Here is a 22689-nt window from a genome sequence, read left to right as displayed (position 1 = left end):
AAACCTGACAGTATATGCCTTCCCTCCATTGCCTCTCCTCATAAAGGTGCTTCTGAAAGTCAGAAAGGAGAGACCACAACTGATTCTCATAGCCCCAGACTGGCCACGCCAGCACTGGTACCCACTATTGAGGAATATGGCCCAGGGCCCACCTTGGATTTTACCACAAATTGCCCATTTGCTCACACAGCAAAACAATCAGATTCTTCACAGCCAGCTCAAAACCTTAAATCTGGCTGCATGGCAAATCACCTAAGCATCCAGCCAGCTCCTCTTTCCCAAGCAGTTATGGATGTCATTCTGGAAGCTAGGAGGCCCAGCACCAGGAAGGCCTATTCGGACAAATGGAAAAGGTTTTGTGCCTGGAACCAAGCTAAAGGCCAAAACACACTTCAGCCTCACATGCCTCACATTCTACAGTATTTAACTGAGATGTTGCACAAAGGACTTTCTTTTTCTTCCATTAAAATCCATGCATCAGCTATTTCAGCCCACTACAACACGGATCCACCCTTATTTTCGCATCCACTTCTAAGGCAGTTCCTCAGAGGGGAAAAAAACATTAGGCCCCCCAGGAGAGCACCTTCACCAACGTGGGACCTCAATTTTGTTCTAGAAAAACTTACGCTGCCTCCTTTTGAACCAGCTTTCTCTGCATATCTACAGTTTCTATCATGGAAGACTGCCCTGCTGCTAGCAATAACTTCAGCTAGAAGAGTCTCAGAGGTGCAGGCACTAATGGCAGTGGAACCTTTCCTCATTTTCCATCAAGACAGATTTTCTCTACAAACTAATCCTTCCTTCATGCCTAAGGTGGTTTCCAGTGTGGCTTTAAATCAAACCATCCACTTACCCACCTTCTTCCCAAATCCACAGAACAAAGGAGAAAGACTCCTGCATTCCTTGGACATTCACAGGCAACTTCGTTATTACTTGGATAAAACTAAGGCTTTCAGAAAATCTGACCAGCTCTTTGTATCCTATGCTACAGCTTCACAAGGGAAAGCTATATCAAAACAAACCATTTCCAAATGGATAGGACATTGAATTCGTTTTTGCTATACTCATCATGGAAAACCAGTTCCTGCTACCATAAAGCCCCACTCTACCAGGGCAACAGCTACATCTACAGCCTTCCTCAGGGGGGTTCCAACCAAGGAGATTTTGGAAGCTGCAACTTGGAGTTCAGTACACACCCCTTTACCAAACACTATCACTTACCACTTTTCTCTAAGACTAGAGCTGGCTTCGCCACTGCAGTTCTGCAGGGCCTTCTAGCCTCCTCTAACCCTCTATAACTCCTCCACCCATCCTTAGCTTTGGGATTCTACCCAAGTGTGATGACTGCAGCAGGGTAACACGATGAACATAGTACAGTTTTGTACCTACCATAAATGTAGATGTTCGAGTGTACACCCTGCTGCAGTCCAGGTTACCCTCCCTCCATCCCCTCTGATCTAACTGGCTAAATCTCTACAATACCTTCCTGATGTATTTGCTTATAGCTGGAGGGATTTTGTGTTTGTGCAAAAATTACTTAATTTGGTACTAATTACTGACCACCTTTTTGGGGGCACCTGACATCTGGGGCAAGAAAAACTGAAGAAAATGGCGTTGTATGCATTGTATATACCCCTGGCGCACTGACGTCAGGGAAGAAGCGACAGCAGCCGACGCCGGACCAAGACTTTGGAATTCCGGCCGACTGCGGGACCGCCTGACGACAGGATAACCAAAGTGTGATGACTGCAGCAGGGTGTACACTTGAACATCTACATTTATGGTAGGTACAAAACTGTACTTTTCTGCTACACACACCATGGGAAACCTGTACCTGGTAACATTAGGCCCCATTCCACCAGGGCTACAGCAACATCAACAGCCTTCCTCAGAGCGGTACCAACCAAGGATATTTTGGAGGCTGCAACTTGGAGTTCAGTGCACACCTTCACCAAGCACTACCTCTTACCTCTATACTCTAAAACCAGAGCTGGATTTGCCACTGCAGTTCTGCAGGGCCTACTAGACTCTCCAAACACTGTTTAGTTCCACCACCCATCCTTAGCTTTGGGATTCAACCCAAGTGTGATGACTACAGCAGTGTAACACGATGAACACAGTACAGTTTTGTACCTATCATAAATGTAGATGTTCAAGTGTTCACACTGCTGCAGTCCAGGTTACCCTCCGTCCATCCCCTCTGACCTAGCTGAACTTTTCTATACCTTTTCTATCCTGTACAACCTTTGTGGTGTATTTGCTTATAACTGAAGGTATTCCTTTTATTCCTTTTATATGTTTTATTAGCAATATGTATTGCCTACCTACTTGGGGGCACCTGACATCTGGGGCACGAAAAACTTAAGAAAATTACGTCGGATGCCTCTTATATACCCCTGGCGCACTGGCGTCAGGGAAGAAGCGACAGCAACCGACGCCGGACCAACACTTTGGAACTCTGGCTGACTACGGGACTGCCTGACGGCAGGTTAACCCAAGTGCGATGACTGCAGCAGTGTGAACACTCGAACATCTACATTTATGGTAGGTACAAAACTGTACTTTATTTTTCTTTTATATGCTCCCTAAGTTTGACAACAACAGTTTCTACTTTCTGTTGCCTAAGAAGATGTGCCAAAAGTTTTTGTGCTTTTGAATTATCAAAATAAAAAACAGTTGCTTAACAGCAGTCTTTCTAAACTTGTACACATTATCCATGTACTCCCTTATTTTCTCTTTAGCACTCTGCAGTTGTGCTTCCTCTTGTTCTATGAGATTTACCTTATTTTGTAATACTTTAACCTTTGTCAGTCCTTCTAAAAAGTTCTTATTACTTCTTAACCAGATCTTTTTCTTTTATTTCTACCTTAATTTAAAATTCCACTTCCATTTCATCCCACTCACTAGCTATAACTTCTGGAGAACTTTCTATTTTTCCTGATAGCTCCTGGATAATTTCAGCTACCCATTTCTTAAATTCCTCTCTTTTTAACATGTAGGTGGGAAGTACCATTGTCTCCTCTTTGCTTCATTACCCAGCATTTTTATCTCAGCAGTTATTGTTACTTGGTCTGAAATAGTTATTGGATGTATATCATAGCATTCAATTATATTCGTATGTTTCTGTAAAATATCAATTCTATCAAGTTGTCTAGCCCAGTTATTGTACCTTGGGGAATAATATGTAAATTCTCATAGTTCCTACTACTGATCTTTCATACCAAATATTTTAATACATTTCCTAAGAAACCTACCGTCTTTTGTAAAAGTTTCCCTTCTAGCCCCCCGATACATCTTCATTGTTGCAAATCAAATTCCAGTCTCCACCTGTAAGCAATATATCCTGCTGATCATTTCTCCCAAAATAGCAGTTTTAGGTGGAATGTAAATGCATGCAAATTTGATCCTCATCCCTTGCCAGTAGCCACTTTATTTATTTATTTAGTTAGTTAGTTATTACTATAAATCTGCCATTATTATCTCCCCCCCCCCCCTTCTATCACTACTAGAGCTCCTCTGGCAATTAATAGAAGTGCTTCTCTTTTCCTTTGTTCCTGATATTCTGTAAAATGTCCATCCTGAAATCCTTATCAAATGCATATGCCCATTTCTCTCCAAGTGTGTCTCCTGTAGCATTGCTATTTGCCCTTTGAATTTCTTAGTGTAACTAAATATTCTTTCTTTTTGTCTATACGTGTGAGAACATTGACATTTCAATACAATATGGAAAGAGCCACCATTATGGTAAAAAGTCATTATTCCGACCTGTTATATATGGCAGATTTTGAAATGTCTAATTCCAGATTTTGTGGTACATAATCCTGTATACATTTTTTTGTTATCAACATTGGGAACCTATGTCGCATTTTACAAGATGTTTTGTTTTAATAAAAAACCTCAAACAAGAAACCAAACACCCCTGAACATATTAACTTAATGCAGACACACATAACTATGTACATCTTCAAATATTGAAGTTTAACCCTCCTAGTAGGAACATTTGCCCCAAATAGACAGCTGATAACGCGGTCCCTAGTTAACCTGAAATTGTGGTTATCCATGCTTTAACACATGTTATACCCAGTCCTTCTATTTATACTAATTCGTGTTTGTTCTTTTCTTTATCCCCCAATGTGAAAACTGCTTGCATACTTTCAGAAATCATTAGCTATTAGCCATGAAGGTACCAGTGTTCTTTCTTTTATTGCCCTATTATCAGCTTACTTCCATGGAAAAGAGAAAAAAAAGGATAAATTAATTCCTCTGTTGCAACCTGAAAGGCAAGTTGAAACATTTATTGCTAAAGGAAAACTTTTCAATATATTCAATGTTCTCACATTTACTTGCTTCCACTTAATATTGTTTATTAGACTAAGCCTAAGCTAAGGGTCTTAATTCAGACATTCATCTCTGCAGAAGTAAACGAAAACATATCAGCTCTACATATATTATGATCTTTGTATTTTACACTCACCTTACCAATCAAGATTATAGCCTATTAACTTAAACATGCTTTTGTCTAGCTTTTCTTCTCATTTTGCACTGTAGTGTGTATATTTCTTAAAAACAAAAGCAGAAAATGTCAGAAAAAAGGCATCTGTTCACTTTAATAATTATATCAGATACAAGAAGAGTTAAACATACTTTACTATAAAGCATACAGTTTGTATTGTGAAAATTTTCATAGAAATAGTATTAAGAAAAAAATTGTTTTAAAGTTACCCTTTTCCTTCCTCCTTCCCACAGAATCCTTCCAGATATTAATGACCATGAAGTGAGGCAAATGTCTCTCAGTTTGAGATAAGTTTAACAAAGTCAACAAAAGACCACTCCTTCCATTTATTCTTATACAGCCTTATTCCACAAATGTGATTGATGCTTTGCAGTCTCACATTTATTAACTAGTTTTTCATGTTGTTGGTCTTCTTCCTGTTCATTTCCATCTCCTGACTCCAGATTCCGGTTCAGATCCATGTTTTTTTTTCTCTCTCTCACTCAAGCATTCCTTGAACAGTGGAAAAAGTTTCAGTGGCAAAGTCTTGTCATGTGCTTTAGTATCAGAAGAATGAGAACCAAAGTCCCCTTCTACTTGATGACTCACTTTTTGTTGGACAGTCTTTTGTACTTCCTCCGTAACCTGTTCTGCATCAAAGAATGATTTTACTCCTCCAGGAAAAGAATATTCTGAAAATAGCTGGATACAGCATCTTGAATCTCACACCTCCTTGTCAATATCCCCTGATTGTTGGAATAAATGTACTCCTATTCTGCCTGGTGTACAGTGAATAATTATTTTCCCCAATCACTCTGTTGTCTCCCATCTTTTAATACTTTGCCATTTTGCCACAGATTTGTCAGGATCAGCTCTTTCTGCTGGTAGATTTGCATCTTTATTTTTAGAGGTCTTGGCTGCATCCTTGTGGCCATATTTGGAGCATACACAGTGTGTGTCCTTTCAATTAAAAGTTTCTGCTGTGGAATACCAGTCCAGTAGTTTATTTGTGCTTTCATAAAGTGAATACAGTCTTCCTTCAAGTTTCTTTTGTACAACAGAAAATCTCAGATTTTCTCTATATGTTGTGCCCTCTAATTCTACCTTTTTGTTGTAACATCTCTTCTTGAGCAGTCTCCTACTCTGTCAGCCTTTTCTTTATTTCAGATACCGATTTTTGCAGTTTTATCAGCTCATCTGAATATCTGTTTAAAGCTGCTTCCATTTTTTTTGAGTTGATATACTCCCTTCAGTATTGTTTATTTTAATCAGTGTGAGCACATTTGGCTTATTTTTCCTCTAATTACTGGAATCCATGTCATGCACCAAAGCTGGAGCTTGAACTGCTTTCTGCTGAAAAGCTGCAAGATTATTCCCAGTCAGTGTTTTCTCTTCACCTTTTTAGTTGATTTTCTTTCATTCTGTCTTCATTTCTTCTTTGCAGGCTCCCAGGCAGTGTACTTACTAGCCAGTAACTGAATTTTACTGAAATTGTCAGAATCTCTGGCTGCATTTTCTCAGTTTCTGTTTTCACACTGGGAGAGCTGAAAGTCAAGCTGTTGATTAGTTTGCAGCCATGTTGGAACACCATTTCCCACTGTTAAGTTTTAAGATCTAATTCTGTAGGCAGCCTATGGCAAACCTGGGTTACAGGAAAATTTGGCAGTGAGGTGGTGACTAGGAACCTGTAGGGTTTTGGAGTGATAATTATGACCAGGGTACCAAACTGCAACATAGTTTGACGGTAGGACACAGATGGTTGTAGCATACATTGTGAAAGATAAGGACAGAGATTAATTGAATAATGCAGAAGTTGGTACTGGATCTGATACTCTTCCATTGGTTAATTTCAAACATATTTCATGGAACAGAGCATATGATTAACCTCTTTGAGGATTATATAGAGATAAGTGTAACAGTAGATGATGGAAGATTCTAAGGAAAGACTTGGAAAGGCCATTCATATTGACAATAAGTTGGCGACCATGGTTCAGTGCAAATGTACAAAATATACTACTTTGGCACAACATCTATGGTGTAAAGCATCATGCTGGGACAAGGAGGTGATGTTCAGAATAGGAAAAGGGCATGTTACTACTATACCTAGACAGGAGTAGAATGAGAGGACTGCAGGAGCACACAGAATATTGGTTTGCATCATCAGAGTAATAAACTTCAGAAGAAGGCAGGTAATACCTTCACTCTTCCAGGCTTTGGTCAGGCCACCTATTGTAATGCAGACAGTTATAGAGGCTGTACAGGGAGAGGGACATCACTGTGCTGGAAAGGGACCAGACTGGTGTATGGGTTGGAGGTGAAAGAGTGTGCCCAGAGACTAAATGAGACTGGGACACTTCTAATAAGGTACCAGAAGGAACAGGGAGCATGATATGGGTGGACAGAATCATGGTGGAGAAATATGAAATGGTCATTCTGAACAGACAAGGCTGGGAAGAAGAGAGGCGCAGAAAGTAGATTATATGGACCAGTAAATTCCTGGATCTGTGGAAATACATTTTCATTGCAAGGATTGTGAAGCAGTGGAATGTTTTACCGGAATGGATGGAGAATGAAATTATATAGTGGCATTCAAGATTTCTTGTGACAGATGGAAAAAGGGAGAGGAGTTACAGAAGCTTATGTAGGTAGAAAGTTAAATTCAGTTAAAGGGCAAGCTTGATAGTGTAATTGTTTACTGCTGTCAGAAAATGTGATGTAATTGCATCAACGTCCCAGTGTTTACAGTGATGGCACAGTGTCTTTCTACCTCTTCAACAAATATATCGCACACCAGAGCCACCTTTGAGGATCTACCCTAATATAGAATGATGAGCAGAACATCCAGATGTTCATTATTAGATTACTGTTGCAGTATTGCTGACTTATGGGATGTATCCTGCAAAAGGTACCATAAGTTTGGCCAGTCTACAAAAGCTTAGACACCTTTCTTTCTGTATGTCCAGTCTACAAGTTATGTAAGAGACTGTGTGCAGGTACTTAAGACTTAAAGGTGGAAAAATCCTCAGAACTTTCTTGGCCCCAGTCTGTGAAGGAACTCATCCGAGTTGCAGTCTGTCAGTCATACATCCTGTTCTAGTTACATTTGTTGCAGGCAACTAAGTACCCTGTTGGGGATCCTTCCTCTTTTCATTGTTTTTCTTGTGAAAAACTTGTTTAATGTAATCAAAGGGAGGGAAATGCAGTTGCGGTGGACAGATCCCTTAAAAGGATAAATATTCCTTCCAAGTGTTTCTGTTGTCTAGAGTCTTTTATTTATTTATTTTTATTTAGCATTTGTTGACCGGGAAATTCCGACTAGGACAGAGCCTATTTTTAGCAGAGGCGCAGAGAAAAGCTCCAGACGCGTGTGTTTGGAATGTGGAAGGAAACCAGATTACCTGGGGGAAACTCGCGTGAATGCAGGGAGGACATGCAGACTCTGCACAGAAGGAACCCCAGTTGAGTATCGAACCAGAGAACCTTTTTCTGTGAGGTGACGGTGTTAACCACTGCACTACTGTGCTGTCCTAAATTGAAAATAAATAATACTTTAATGAAATATAAAATGCAATCAAATTATATAAAATGTTTGCATTTTATATTTCATTAAAGTATTTTTTTTTCTGTTTTGACTTTTTTTTTCCCACCAGCAGCGATCTGGAGTGTCTAGGAGAGGGGCATTGTGGGTGGGTTCTTGGCTGAGAGTTTTTGGCTTGCGCGAGCTGGGAGATGGTTGTGTCGGTTCCGAGGACGGAGCCGAGGTCCTAGCAGTGAAGAATGAATAAAGATCTACAACTCAGATGGAACATTATGGTAAGACACAACTTCTTTTTAAGTGAAGTACAAAGCAATGCAGCTCCTCTCCCCAGAATACTTTTCAACTGTCTGTGATTTTGCTGAATGTCCCAGATTTTACCTCATATTTCTGCTATGTTCATTAGAGTGTGCTTTTCTAATGAATCCGTTGTCCAGAATTCTAGAACAAAGAAGTTCAGAGTCTCTCTCACACAAATGTCCACCTATAGTGTCTCTTGCTCACTCACACACACTTAGCCAAGTTGCCCTGATGCAGTTAACTGCATTAGTTTTATTTTCCCATGCCTGCAAATGTGTTTTTTTAAATGCTGCAGATAATGAGGGAGGGAGTAAAACAGAAGCTCCTCCTAACTGCTGTTGTGGTTGCTTTTATTTTTATTTGTCAAATGTATTTAATTTAATATTTTAACTTATGCACACAAAAGGTTCCAGGTTTGTGAGTGAAACAGTATGATGGCCATTTTTTTTCTCAGTATTTCACAGTGGAGACATACGTGAATGGGTGTACCTTCGGTGAAGGTTGTGCGTCAGAGCTGGCAACTCGGCACATAAAAATCTACTGCCAGTCATTAGCAGACCGGAGTTCCGCTGTGGCGACCCCTAACCGGGAAAAGCCGAAAGACACAACAATCTTTGTTGTGTCTTGGTTTTCCACAGACAGATGTTTGTTTCACTATTTATTGTTTACTTAGATGTGCCTGTTTTCCACTGGTTTGTGTTTGGAGTTTTAATTTCAAACATTCATGACTAACATTAAGGCTGCTTTACAGAATATGCTCATTTTTGCCATACAAGTTGCAAAGCATTCTGTTAAGTGTGGGTATGATGTTGCTGATACATCCTATAGAGCAGCTGCTACAGGTCAGTCCTAAGAAGGTATACTTGGCTTTGTCTCCAGGCTTTACCTGATGATGATAAGGCCAAATTTCTAGATGCTCTTTTAATCAAGGATAACTTGTTTGGGCCTTCTACTGAAATATTCCAAAAACTAGAGAAAAGGGGAAAATAGTGCAATGTTTTAAACAGTTTTTTTGTTTGCCCCATTCCTGTGTTCCAGCAGAACTGCTCTCCAAACCTGACCTTTTTTTGAGAAAACCCCAAAACCTTGCTCATGAGACGGGTAAGACGTTTTTTAAGAAGATGGGTCGAGATATTTTCAAGTCTTATTTCAAGGGATCCAAAAAACCCTTCTCAGACATCAGTTCTAATTTCTGACTGTCTTTCCCCTCACACTCTTCCGCCCTCCACTTTGAGCTATTCTTCCCCAACCTTTCAAGGAGACACTCTCACTGCCTTCCACATTGGAGAACAATAACATCCAACACTTGGGTTTTGGACATCATAAAGAGTGGGTACAGACTACAGTGGAATTCCCCCTGCAGTACTTTCAGAAATTCCTCAAGTCCCTGCAAACTAACAATACCTGGTCCTTCCAGTTGAGACTGACCTGCTCCTTCAGGATTTATAGAATCAGTAAGGAAAAGGGTTCTACCCCAGGTTGTTCATTGTTCCAAGTAAAGAAAGAACACAGATTAACTTGTCCACTCTGAACACCTTTCTAAAAGTCCCAAAATTCAAGATGCTCTCTCTCCAAAGTTTTTCTCCTCAGATATTACCCCAAGGCTTTAATTGATTTTCTTTTATATCAGAGCTGCATATCTGTATATCATTGCTTATCCAAACCACAGAAACATCTTATGATATTCTCTTCTTTAGGATATCACTTTCAGTTTACAGCATTTCCTTTGGTCTCCCAGTGACACAGAGAGTATTAATAAAGTGCTTATTTCTTGTCATAATCTTCTGCAGGCTCCAAGGTATCCATATCTATCCATACGTAGGTACATTAGTTATTCAGGCTACTTCATTTCAGAAAGACTCTACAAGACTTGCTGTTCACAGCCAACTACTTTCTTTCATTAAGATTCACTCTAAAGTTCAAGAAATCCATTCTACAATCTGCTCAGTCTCTGGTACTTCTAGGATGTCTTTAAACACATCCAGTATGATGGCTTGTCTCCCTCTGGAAAAAGTCCAGCCTACTTTCTATCCTTCACAAATCTGCAAATGATCTCTGCAAGATATTATGAGGAACCTATGACTCGTGGCATCCACAGTACAAATGATTCTTTTTGCCAGACTGTGCATGAAAAGACTCATTGGTAAAGACAGTTTGTCTGCAGCACTACCATTCTCCGTCTCTTCCATTTCCTCTCGTACCTTTTGTGAAGAAAGAGCTATGTTGGTGAATCTACCAGATCCATATGTTCTTTTTCTTATTCCATGCTTCAGAAAGTCTCAGCAGATGCCTTCAGCTTTACTGGGGGTCCTTTATTTAAGGTCTCTTGTCCACATAAGTTGAGAGTAAGCATATAAACATGAAGGCCCTGATCTTTGCCTTCCAGACTCTTTGTCATGCTTGGAATCCAGAGACCTTTCAAATCTTAAAAGGCAATACCATAATCATGGAGTATGTCAACACAAAGAGGACTACAAAGTCTCACTCACCTTTGTAAGCTTTCAGTAAAGGCTTAGGACATTGCAGTACACTACAGTCTGCATCTCCAAGCTGTTTTACCCCTTCAAAAAAACTGAATCTAAGGCAGTCTGTCATGAATGGATACTGAAGCAAGAGTTCTTCCCTCATATTTTCTGTCAGTGGGGAACTCCCCAGATAACATTTTTTGCCTGCACACGGAAAAGCAGCTCAGGCTTTTTTTTTTTTTTTGCTCCAGAGTTCTGTGGAAGGAAGTTTGGAAAATGAAGACTTTCTCCTTTCCACATAAGGGAAAGAGAAATTCCTATAAGCCTTCCCTTATATTTTAAAGATCTTTTCGAAGGTTGAGAAAGCCAATCCAGATACACTTTTGATGACTTCCTTTTGGCCCAAACAATATTGGTTTTCTTTTTTTTTTTTTTAATCTAGCTAAAGGCAATCGCCAAAAGTTACCTTACAAGTTGGACCTCCTCGCACAGCAAAAGGGGGCTCTCATTCATTCCAACTTGGAAGTCCTCAACCTCACAGTCTGGACTGATAGGTTTTTAATCCCTTTCAGGCACTGGATGTGATTCAAATGATGAAGGAGGTAAGATAACCTGCAACAAGAATATCTTGTATTTCTAAATGTAAATTGCCTATGTCACAAGTGATAAATCAATAAAGGTGCTTAAAAAATAATATATTATACTAGTAAAATGGAAGAGTTTCTCTGTATGGTGCCACACCAGAGGACTGTGACACTTATCAAGCAGGGATCCCCCTTCATCCTCAAATATTTGTGTGAATTTCTCAGTTCAAGCCTAGCAATACACCTTTGCCAAGGTGCATTATCAGTCGTATTTGCCTTCTTGCCTTTTGATCCCCCTCTCTTTATGTTATAAGGTTAAACAATTTATTAAAGGATTCCTACTTGTCTGGCTTCCCAGGAAATCTATTCCTCCTCATATGTCCTTGAAATGTTAACAGTTCCACATTTTGAATGTGCTTTTTACACTTCTTTAAAATTTTTTCTTAGAAGACAGTCTTATTAGTGACCTTTAACCTCTGCCAAAAGGGTTTTTGAGTTATAAGCTGTCATGTGTACTTCCATCTTTTCTGGGTAGGGTGAACTTCAGGATAATTCCCTCATTTTATGCTAAAAGTTATCACTGAGATGCCTTTAAATCAGTGTACCATCTGCCTGCATTTTCCCAATACTCAAAATAAAAGGGAAAGAATCTTACATTTACTAGATATTCAGAGACAACTTAGATTATTCTGTCTGGATAAGACTAAAGCTATTAGAAAATCTGACTAATTGCTTATTCTCTTAGAGGAAAAAGTGAGCCTCACAGTTTATAAACAGACCATATCTAGATAGATGTCCCTTTTCATTTCTTTCTGCTGTTCCTACCACGGCAAGTCTGTCCAAAGTCAGGTAAAGGGACATTCGGCAAGTCTGTCCAAAGTCAGGTAAAGGGACATTCTACAAGAGTGTTAGCTTTTTTTGGAGTAGTTTTTTTTTTCTTCCAAGGGCTTAGACTCTAAATCCATCTTGGAGGCAGCTACTTGGCCCTCAGTTCATAACTTTTTCTAAACATTACAAGATAGAGTCATTTGCCAGAACAATCCTTCAAGGGTTACTGGAATCCATTTCTATTATGCAGACCTCCACCCTTTCTTCCTGAAAGATTTGGGAATTGTCCCATAAGTCAACAATACTGCAACAATGAGCTAATGATAAACATAGTACAATTGTGTAAGAACTGATCATAACAGTAGATGTTCGAACAGATCACTGTTGCAGTATATGCACCTGCTCTCCTTCCCCATTTTTTTCATTCTCCTTTGCCTCTGTCCAGGGCTGAGGTGGACCCCCATAGTTCTCCATCCTCTCCTTTTATCATATTTCTGTCTGAGTCTATCCTTGTGCTTGGCTCAGCCTCCTTTTATCATGGGACAAGAAAGCACTGAGGATTTTCACAACTGTATGTCCTTTTAAGTACCAGCATGTGGTCTTGTGCATAGATCTGGAGGTTGGTAGACTTTATTTTTCCTCTGAGTTGTTTGTTTAGTTTGATTTGAGTGCTTTTACCATGCTGTGTGCTACACCACCTATTTTTTGCCATTGTTTTCTTCCTCCTTCTTACAGAGCCTATTGAGTTACAATTCCACCAGGATGACTTGTTTTTTGAGTTAATTCTGTACATATTCCTGGTGGATACAGTTGCCTCTGTGCAGCTCTTAACATACTTGTATAGGATTGTTGTAAACAGTTCCACATGGCAGCAGTATTCTCAGGATTCATAGGGGCTTAAATTTTACCAGATTATCACTTCATTGTAGGAAGTTGGCTTTAGAGTAGTTCCTGAACATTCCAGGGTTAGCCGGGGTTCGGGGTTTTATTTTCACTTCAAAGGAGGCCAATTTGTGGTCTGACCTTACCAGAGAGGACATTACACAAGGTGGGGGGGTGTGCAGCACTCTCCCATATTAAGAGGACCAGATCCAGTATATTTGTGCCCCTGGTCAGTGTATTGACAGTCTGGTCCAAGGAGTTCGTATTTACAAATTTCAGGAATCTGTGTGCCTGCATGTTTGGTGTTTTATATGATTCCCAATTAATAGTGGACTGATTAAAGTTGCCCATGAATGACATTGAGTTGCATGGTGAGCATTTCCAATTAGTGTAAATACATGTTATGGGTTTCCTGGGTCATAGCAGGGAAGTGGCATGGGATTTTGCCTATGGTGATTTGAGCATGGAGAAGCTGAAGTGCGTCATCCTGTTTGACCAGCTTTGAGGTATATTTATTTCTGACGTAAATCGAGACACCTCCACCTTTAGCCACTGTCTGTGTAGTAGCAGGTCTTAATATGTAGGACACCTCCACCTTGTACTGTCAGTGTGCTCTCCATGGCTTTTAACCATGTCTCAGTGACTGCATTGATTGTCAGCATTCTGTAGGGTGAAGAGACCCTGTAGGGAGTGAGTTTCTTGTTTGTCTCCTAGCATTGAGTAGTAACACCTTTAGATCTTGGTTTTGATTTACTATGTCGGAAGTAATTTCAGTTTGGCATTTTTTAAAAAAGGCACTGTGAGGGGAGGACAGTGTTTTAACTCATATTTGAAAGCCTAGAGGGGAGAGGTGCAGACCATCCATGGCAAAGCAGAGTGCTCTGTTGACCATCTCCTTCCATGCCAACAAATATTGCACCCTTTACTGACCACACCCAGTGAAAGAGGAGAGGGAAAGAAATATATGGTCAAATTAACATAATGGGTGGGCAACTAAAGATATAGTTCAGTTTAAAAACACAACAGCACAAAGGTGGGAGAAAGGGTGGGAAAAATTTAATTTTCCTGTGACTCACAAGAGAGACAGTCTTGGTTTCTTTCCTAGTGTAAATATGCAAGTGAAAGCAGAATACAGTTAAAACATAGTGTAAAGAAAATGTACCACAATATACAAAACAGAATAAGGCAATGAAGATGCAACTTGTTAATGCTTATCCTCCTGCCCTCTGTAGGTGAGGTATAAGGTGCCATGTCACAGGATCTAATTGCTGCAGGTGACTTGATTTTGTGTCGATTCCACAATGGTCTTCCCCTCAGTTGGCAGGTTTAGGAAGACGGTCTTTAAGCTTTGAAGTGGTTGGGTAGGTGCGTACATTTGTGGCAGGGAAAATGGTACCAGATCAGCACAACTGTTTAAAAGAGTAGTCAATTTTTTATTTCATTACGGAGTCCTTTTTAATCTTATTAAATGGTATCAGTTTATAAGTTTTTAACCATCTTTTATTTTTGTTGCAGTTTACACAGTTGGCATCACCTGCTTTTAGCTACAGCGGCCAATGTGTTTCTTCTGCTGTGTATTCCAATCATCTTACCCAGAGGTGTACTGCTGGAGTTTTTGTACCACATCATGGCTTGCACTCCTCTCCTTCAGCCTATAAAAGAAGAAAATTGGAAGATGAACCACAACCAAGAGAGCTAGACTTGATGCGCTATGACATGAAGACTCTGAAAAATGCTCCAAGACCTGCTTTGTACCTGACGTATGCTAGCCTTGTCCCCTTTATCTCAGCTCCTCTGCTCATGTCCATTACAGAGACTTACTATCCTGAAATAGCTTTTGCTCAAGTAACATATGGTGCTTTGATTGTGTCCTTTTTTGGAGGAGCTCGATGGGGGTTTGCTATACCTGAAAACAGTCCTTCAAAACCTGACTGGATGAATCTGGCAAATGGTGCTGTGCTTCCTTTGCTGGCATGGATGGCTCTGTTGTTTAAAGACAGTATCACAGAAGCGGCAACTGTAGTGATTATGGGGTTGGGCATAGCATTACATTATGACCTGTCACTTCTCCCTGGATACCCAGGGTGGTTCAGGGCATTGAGAGCAATATTTACTGTGTTATCCGCATTCTCCCTGGTTGCCACATTGATTGTAAAAGGGGTTTTTCCTGAGAAGACATTAATAAATGCAAAAAACAGTTGAACTTTGTTTTTAATATATCAAGCACAAGATATCTAAGCATGATCATTTATTTTGTGTGTTACGCAATTAAAAAAAAAAAAACTTCAAAAGAATTTGGATACCCAAATGTTATGTTTGCATATTGTTTTGTTCCCATGCATCATAGCATTGCATTCATAGCGTGGATAAGAAGACTGCTAAAAACTGAACTAGGTGAAATATGCCTGATAAGCACCATGTTTAAATGTAGAACAGCTAATGCTGTGTTTTTCCCCTTACTTGATTCTGAATGTCGCTCATACTGAAAAATGTGTGTAATGTAAGAACAGACCAACATCATATCTGCCTGAACAGACAAGTTTGTTGAATGTGCACAAGTTATGCTATTCTGGTACTGAGCTGTTGAAATACAGTGTTTTTGCAACTAATATCAATATGAAGTGTTAGAGGAGTTTCTGATCAGGCAGCTAATCACAACAAGCCTTTTTTTTTTTTTTTTGAGAAAGTAATAGTGTTCACTTTGAGAAAGAAAATCTGACTAAGTGAATTCTTTATATTATCGGTAGAGAATACAAAACATGTTGTCCTCCACCCAGTTGTAATGTTTGCATTAACCCTTAACTGAAGGAAAATAATGCATCACAGCTTAGCATTGCTTTATCAAAGAATAAATGTGTTGGAAATATTTATTAAATACTAGCAACTTGTAATGGCGATTGATATTTGAAGATTGTTTGTATGAGGTTTAGCCAATGGAAGTATCAACACATAGCAGCCGTATTCATTCAACTGCTCTGTAGAGAAATGTTTGTAACATGTACTCTGTAAACAGACTGTAATTTTGAAATCTGTGGTTTTGGTTGGTTAAGATACTAGGCTGTTACTGGATGCTTCCTCGTTACTTTCCAGTTTGTATTGTTTGCAAGTGATTTTGTTTCTGTTTGTTTTTGTATTTGCATTTGATGTTCATACAGTAGAGTTGTGACTTCATCAGTAGCTATTAACAGCACTTTGATGATGTTGCAGTACAGTTCTGATTCAATCAGATGCCAGTACAGCAACCGTTAGTGCAGTAAGAAAAATAATTTTTAATGTATTAAGAAAAACATACTGAAAGTTATTTAAGTCTTAAGACTTCAGGAACTGGAGGACCTTATGTTAGAACTTTGCTATTCTTTTTGTTATTGGCAGTAGATGCTCTAATCCCAGTAGTCTTCTGGAATACTGGGTCAGATGTTACACTACTTCAGGATAAAACAAAGTATAAGCCGAATTTATTCAAACACTTTTAGTGCAAGTTCAATAAATTTACAATGTTTTGAGACTGTCACCAAGTGAAGTGCTTTTGGGATGTCTCTTTTTGTCAAGGTGTGGCTCACATAAAAACAAGTTTAAATACAGCAATTTTTGATTCAGCTTACAAAATTTCAACCAACAATTATGTTGAACATGTACTTAATGTTTGGGTTATATTACAGAGTGGAATCTCAGGTTTGCATTTCTTATTATCCACATGCAAATTCTAGAAACATCTTCAGAAATGTGACATTTCTAAATGCATACATATTAAAACATACAGATGAGCTCATTAGTGATATCCCTACAGCTACTTTTAAATAGCGAGTGTGGAAAGAGTGTAACCTGTGTCCACCAGTATTAAAATGCACAGATTTTATATGATGTTTAAGGTGTATCAGTTGATCTCTCAAAGATCAGTTCAAAGCTTGAAATTGTGAAGCAGTGTCCATCTGTCTGAAATGAAATTTGTTTTGTATTTCTGTGTGAGAATCTTTAAACACTCTAATTATTAAGGAACTCTGAGGCCAGTATGTTTTGTTGGAAAGGATGCAGTCATTGACTGAAATATTTCTCTCTCTCACATTCCCATCTGCTATAATAGAATAGTAATGAAATAATCCTGTGATTCCCATTGTTGGATCTTCATATGACAAAACGGGTCTAGGTTACAATGTCGACAGATGGGAAGACCGACAGCGAAATCACCGACGCGAGAAGATCGACGGATGAAAACACCGACGCGGAGAACACCGAGATGGGGAAAGGATGTGTAAGTATGCGGTAGTGACGGACGTTAGGGTGCGAGTAAGGTAAGTGTGCGATGTTGGCGGTCTGTAGGGGTAGGGGTGGGTTAAGTGAGTTAGGGTTAGGGCGCGAGTTAGGTAAGAGTGCAGTAGTGAATGTTTTGGGTTAGGGGCGGGTTAAGTGAGTTAGGGTTAGGGGCTGAGTTAGGTAAGGGTGCAGTAGTGAATGTTTTGGGTTAGGCGGGTTAAGTGAGTTAGGGTTAGGGCTGGTTAGGTAAGGATGCAGTAGTGAATTTGTTTGGGTTAGGGGTTAAGTGAGTTAGGGTCAGGAGCGGGTTAGGTTAGTGTGCGATAGTGAGGGACCTTAGGGTTAGGTTCTCCGTTAGGGTAGTGGATAGTTGTGTATGTAAGGTTTAGTGTTTGTTTGTTAGGATTTAGGTGTGCTTGTGTTGTGTGTGTGGTTTTTGGTCAGGGAATTTGTTTTGTTTATTGGTTGTTGTGATGATGTGTTGAGTGTGTGTGGTGTCGTGTTTGTGAGCTGTCGATGATGTGGTGTCGGTGATGTCGTTGTCTATGTTGTGTGCTGCCGGTGTTATAACCTAGAACCGACAAAACACATGGTAGGTCAAAGGCGTCTCATTAATAAATTAATGGTAGATGTCTAAAGATTTACTTTTACACTAATTTCATATGTTGTGTATGCAGTATCACACTGTCAGTTACTATTGTCCCATTGTCGTTGCCTCTCCTTTCATTAGCATTGTTCTGTCATATAATCTATCAGATTTAAAATTGCCGGAATATTCTCTTTATGCTATTCAAATGGACACATTATAAAGCAAAATAAGATTATTGTTGATGATTCCAAGGGTTCATATCCAGACTGTATGTGTATGTGGTTGTTCAAACCACCTGCATGTTATTAACATTTGAGACTGTAAATAGATGTACTGTAATATGGACATCTATTTACAGTCTCAAAGGTTAATAACATGCAGGTGGTTATAAATAGATGTACTGTAATACAGACAGCTCATTAAAAATGGTATCCCTTTAGTGGTACAGTTATTAAGCTATGCAAGTAATGTGTATGTGAAATGCAGAGTAAAACAGGAGTGGAGCACAACTGCATAGCATAACACAGAATCATTATTTTGCAATTGTGTGGTTTGTACAAATATAAATGATTGATATGCAAGTAAATGCTTTAAGAGAATGTCTTTATGAAGTCTTTGCATAGTTTTTTCCACCAAAATGTATGTATGTTTATGAAGCTATAGCATTAAAGGACCACTACGGGCAAATGATGAAGAAAACATGTATTTTTTTATATTGCCAAGATTTACTACACCTCCCAAAGCTGCCTGCAGCAAAATAAGTACTCATTCCTAATTTTATTTTGTTTTTACTCTTGTCTGCCCTCATGGGACAGACATAGTGATTCCTTTGGAAAGCTAAATCTGTCCCATAATGCACAGACTGAGAACAAATAGCCCTACCATTTGTTGTCAGATTTAGACTTCCATTCACTTAGAATGGAACACCTGAAAAAAACTGCCAAGTTTGAGAGTCTGCAGCTCATGTGTTATTGACTGGTATGTGCTGAGTTTTACAAATGTTGTTCCTACTGATGTACTACACATTCTCTGAAAGAAACTTGCAAAAGTGTCAACAAATTACTGAGATAAAAAAGACTTTTGACAAGGAGCAGTTTTGCAAGTTTCAGTTCCTGGCCAGGTTACTCCTCCCATCTCCCCTCCTTCAATGGGCTACAGTCTCACATTTCCAGCTTTACTAGATTCAACTATTTAGTCAGCTTTGCATGACAATAGAGACAAAAAAAAAAAAATAAAAAATCACAGCCTGGTGTGCCACTAAATCTGTTCCCTTGTATGTCTCTATGCCTCTTCACTTCTGAATAGCATTTCCCAGGAATAAAAAAAAAAAAAAAGCAAACGATCAGTCCAGAGTTTAGGCCAGTCTATCCATTTAAAATGTACACAGTAAAATATTCAACTTATAATGCATTTTGGCTGCTGACATGGTTATCTTTACATAGTTATTTTCTTATAGTATAACCTGAACTTATGGTATTTAATGATAATTTTTACAACAGTTCTCAGTTTCTTAACAATGATCTCCCAAGCCTCTAATGTGACCTAGTACTTTTTCTTACTATTGCTTTATCTAGTTTGTCTTAGTTGCATACCTGTAGCATATCTCTCATCCTCTCAGCAACAGACTCCTGGAAAAAAATTCCAAAGCAGATACTTGTATTGAAAGAGTAACAGCAGCTGTAGCAGTGAAACTACACGCCAAAACAATGCACTCAAACATAGTACTGACAAACACAGGGGAATGTATATGTCTGAATCAAGCAGTGATGAAATTGCTAGAGACTTCACTGAGCACAATTTTACTCTTAATCTCTCCATTTCATAATCCATAACATTCGCACCACACTTACAAAGGCACACCTCCACCTTCCACAAACACAGCTACCCACACCCACACAACATACCAGTCAAATTTAAGGCTTTTCCCACCTCACTGCAAAACACTGCTGTAATGGCTTTGGCAAACAAACGAAAATGATTGATGGGTGTTGGTTCAAGACTCCCATCCATATCTCTCAACAGTACAGATTTTTGCAGGAAGTCCAACTTTTTTGTCTGTTTTTCATAAAATTGCAGTTTTCTGTCAAATCACTGGCAAATCATTGAACACTGAAGTCAGAAAGTTGACAGGCATTTGATTTTCAGGCTTCATATCCTTAAGAAAATTCACTCTAATGCAAAACCTGTTTATCAACTTTAGAAGTTTGTAAGTGCAATATTTATAAATTGTCCCATTTTTGGGCCTTTGTCCCCTGTTATTTACGGCCTTGTCCAAATTTCTTGTTCTATAATGTTGAGAGTTATGCTGCCATCCCTTCCTACTGGAGCCAGTCCATTGCACTTGCACAAGTGTCCCCCTCAGCAGGGCAGCAAGCAGGTATCAGTGCAGATTTGCTTTATAGTTCTTTTACACCACACACACTTACACAAACACACACACACACACACACACACACACACACACACACAGTAAATCTTGTTGTCCATGTTATTTCTTCTTTTCCTTGGTTTCGTTTCTGTTACTTGTAATGTTGTTTTTACTCATTTTTCTCCTGCCTCCCATATCTACCCTAATTATTACTTCTAACAAATACTTTTTCTCACTCTTTCTTCTCTTCCCCTCCTCCTCTTTATCCACCATTTGAACTTTTCCACTCTAACATTTGCTTTATGGGTAAATATTGAACTGTCACCCTTATGTCAGCACATTTCAATGCTACATAATATTGTATTTAGTCTAATAATAGGTTCATAGGTAGGTACTAGGCTATTGGCCTAAGGGCCTAAGTAAGCCTAGCCAACAAGTTTCCCTGGTTTATGCCACCCAAGAAAGTTATTTTTCTGTGCCACCATTGAGCAGAGCCACAGAAATGATTCCCGGGGTATATTTTCCTATCTCCCATCCACTCAAAGATTTTTCTTAAAACGTGCTAATGAGGAACTTTGCTTGACATGGATGGGTAGCTTGTTCCAGAGTATGGGAAGTCTCTGGGACAGGAATCTATCTTTCTAGCATGTCCTGTTTATTGTGGTGACATGGTTTAGGTCCCTAGAGCGTGTAGCTCAGAGGGATTGGGATTTCTTTAGGTGTAGCATGTCCAACAGCTCTGGGTTTGACATAGCTTTATATGTTGGGCAGAAATCACCTTGGAGTAGGCGATATGCTACGGAGTAAAGCTGGAGTTTTTTTAGATGGTCAGTGTAGGGCATCTGTTTGAGGCCAGTAATCCTCTTTGTGAGGTACTTCTGCGGCCTTTCCAGCTGCTGCAAATGTCTTGTGAGGTACGTTCCAAAAGGGGCATTGTACTCTATAATGGGTCTAATGAGTATCAAATAAAGGGGAACAATGACCTCTTTTTCCTGGATGAGAACCCTTTTGTGATGAGGTGTGCCACATAGAAGGACTTCCTGACTGCTGTGGCAATGTGATTATCAAAGGAGAGGCTACTATCCACCTGGGTCCCAAGGTCTCATCACACATTCGGTGTTAAGTAGACTACCACCTATGTGGTAGCTCACGGGTACAGAGTTTTTACCAAAGGGGATGACAATGCACTTTTTGGCATCGAGCTTGAGGCCATGGCTCTAACACCAAGCATCTGTCTCAGCAAAGCCCTTCTTACTTGGATAGAAGGAAGTTTCTTTGCTCAGCAGTGGGAGTGGGGAGCCTTGAGCAGCCTATCTGTCCCTGAAAGAGTGACCTCAGCGCAAGAGCTTGTAGTAATTGGTCGTTTTGGACCATTTCCAGCTCTTTTGAAGTTCCCTGTTTAAAATCCGCGGCTTTTGCGCTGACAGCGATAGCGCAGCACCCGTTAAACAAGCTTAAACTATTCCTAGCTCTGCCAAGTCTGCACTTCAATTTTTCCCTTAAGAAAGCTCTACTTTCAACAAAATCAGTCTATTTGCTTTATCATAAGCCTAGCACTTGCTTCTAAAACCTTTCTTTTAAGTGAAGCACCCTTAAACTAACGTAAGCACTACATCCACCTACAACCTATGCTAATACCCACTTCCCTTCAAAGTCCTCTCTCTGACCCAGTTACACATCACCCCCTTATACTATTCTGGCATGTCGAGTGGTATATTACTGACGTCCTCTCCAGTTCAGCTGGTTAATCTGGGAATCCTGAGACAATGTTACAATTGTCTCATGTACACAGACAAACCCTCTCCTCCTCCCAACAAACACATGTGAGAGATGCAACTATATAGCCAAACTGGAGGCTGAACTCTCTCAACACAGAACTAGCAAGACCAGACAGGAGGAGAAGGTAACCACACACACAACAAACCCAGTCTCACATAAACCAACCACAACTGCAAACCAAACACATAATAACACAAAGACATACTCGGAGGCTCTAATAAAAAACTTACCGAAGCAACAGAGGCTCCCAAAGCAGACATCCAAGAAAACACCACCTCAAAACTCTGCACATGCAACACATAGTACACAAAGTCAGTGTGCCAAACAATCACAGCCCTTAAGGCGAAACACCATGCCTGATACACTAGTAATAGGTGACTCTATAGTCAGACACACTGATGTCCCGCTTACCAGGCTGAACAAAGAGAGGGTAACGGTGAGCTGCCTGTCGGAAGCTAGGATCCGCCACATAACACAAGCATTCAGGTCACTCCAAAGCAAGTGCAAATATGACTCCGTCATTGTCCATGCCGGTGTGAATGACCTGAGACGTACCTCCTTGGACTACATGAAAAGAGACATAGAGGAGCTCTCTGATTATGTAGCCCAGGCCGGT

General features: G+C 39.7%; 1 protein-coding gene across 3 annotated transcripts in view; it reads left to right on the top strand.

The window, feature by feature from the left end:
• Positions 1 to 16606, top strand: part of TMEM69 (transmembrane protein 69) — a 153471-nt gene extending 136865 nt beyond the window's left edge. For all 3 annotated transcript variants that reach the window (XM_044085932.1, XM_044085930.1, XM_044085931.1), the window contains exon 3: positions 14602 to 16606. In XM_044085932.1, the coding sequence (XP_043941867.1) occupies positions 14602 to 15288 (687 nt within the window). In that variant the 3' untranslated portion in view covers positions 15289 to 16606. The remainder of the gene's footprint in view (positions 1 to 14601) is intronic.
• The last annotated feature ends 6083 nt before the right edge of the window (positions 16607 to 22689 follow it).

This window comes from Protopterus annectens, chromosome 10.part0 (genome assembly GCF_019279795.1).
Source record: "Protopterus annectens isolate FY-2018-M chromosome 10.part0, PAN1.0, whole genome shotgun sequence".
Taxonomy (NCBI): Eukaryota; Metazoa; Chordata; order Ceratodontiformes; family Protopteridae; genus Protopterus; species Protopterus annectens.
Note: the sequence above shows the minus strand (reverse complement) of the source record. Positions and strands in the feature narration are given on the sequence as shown.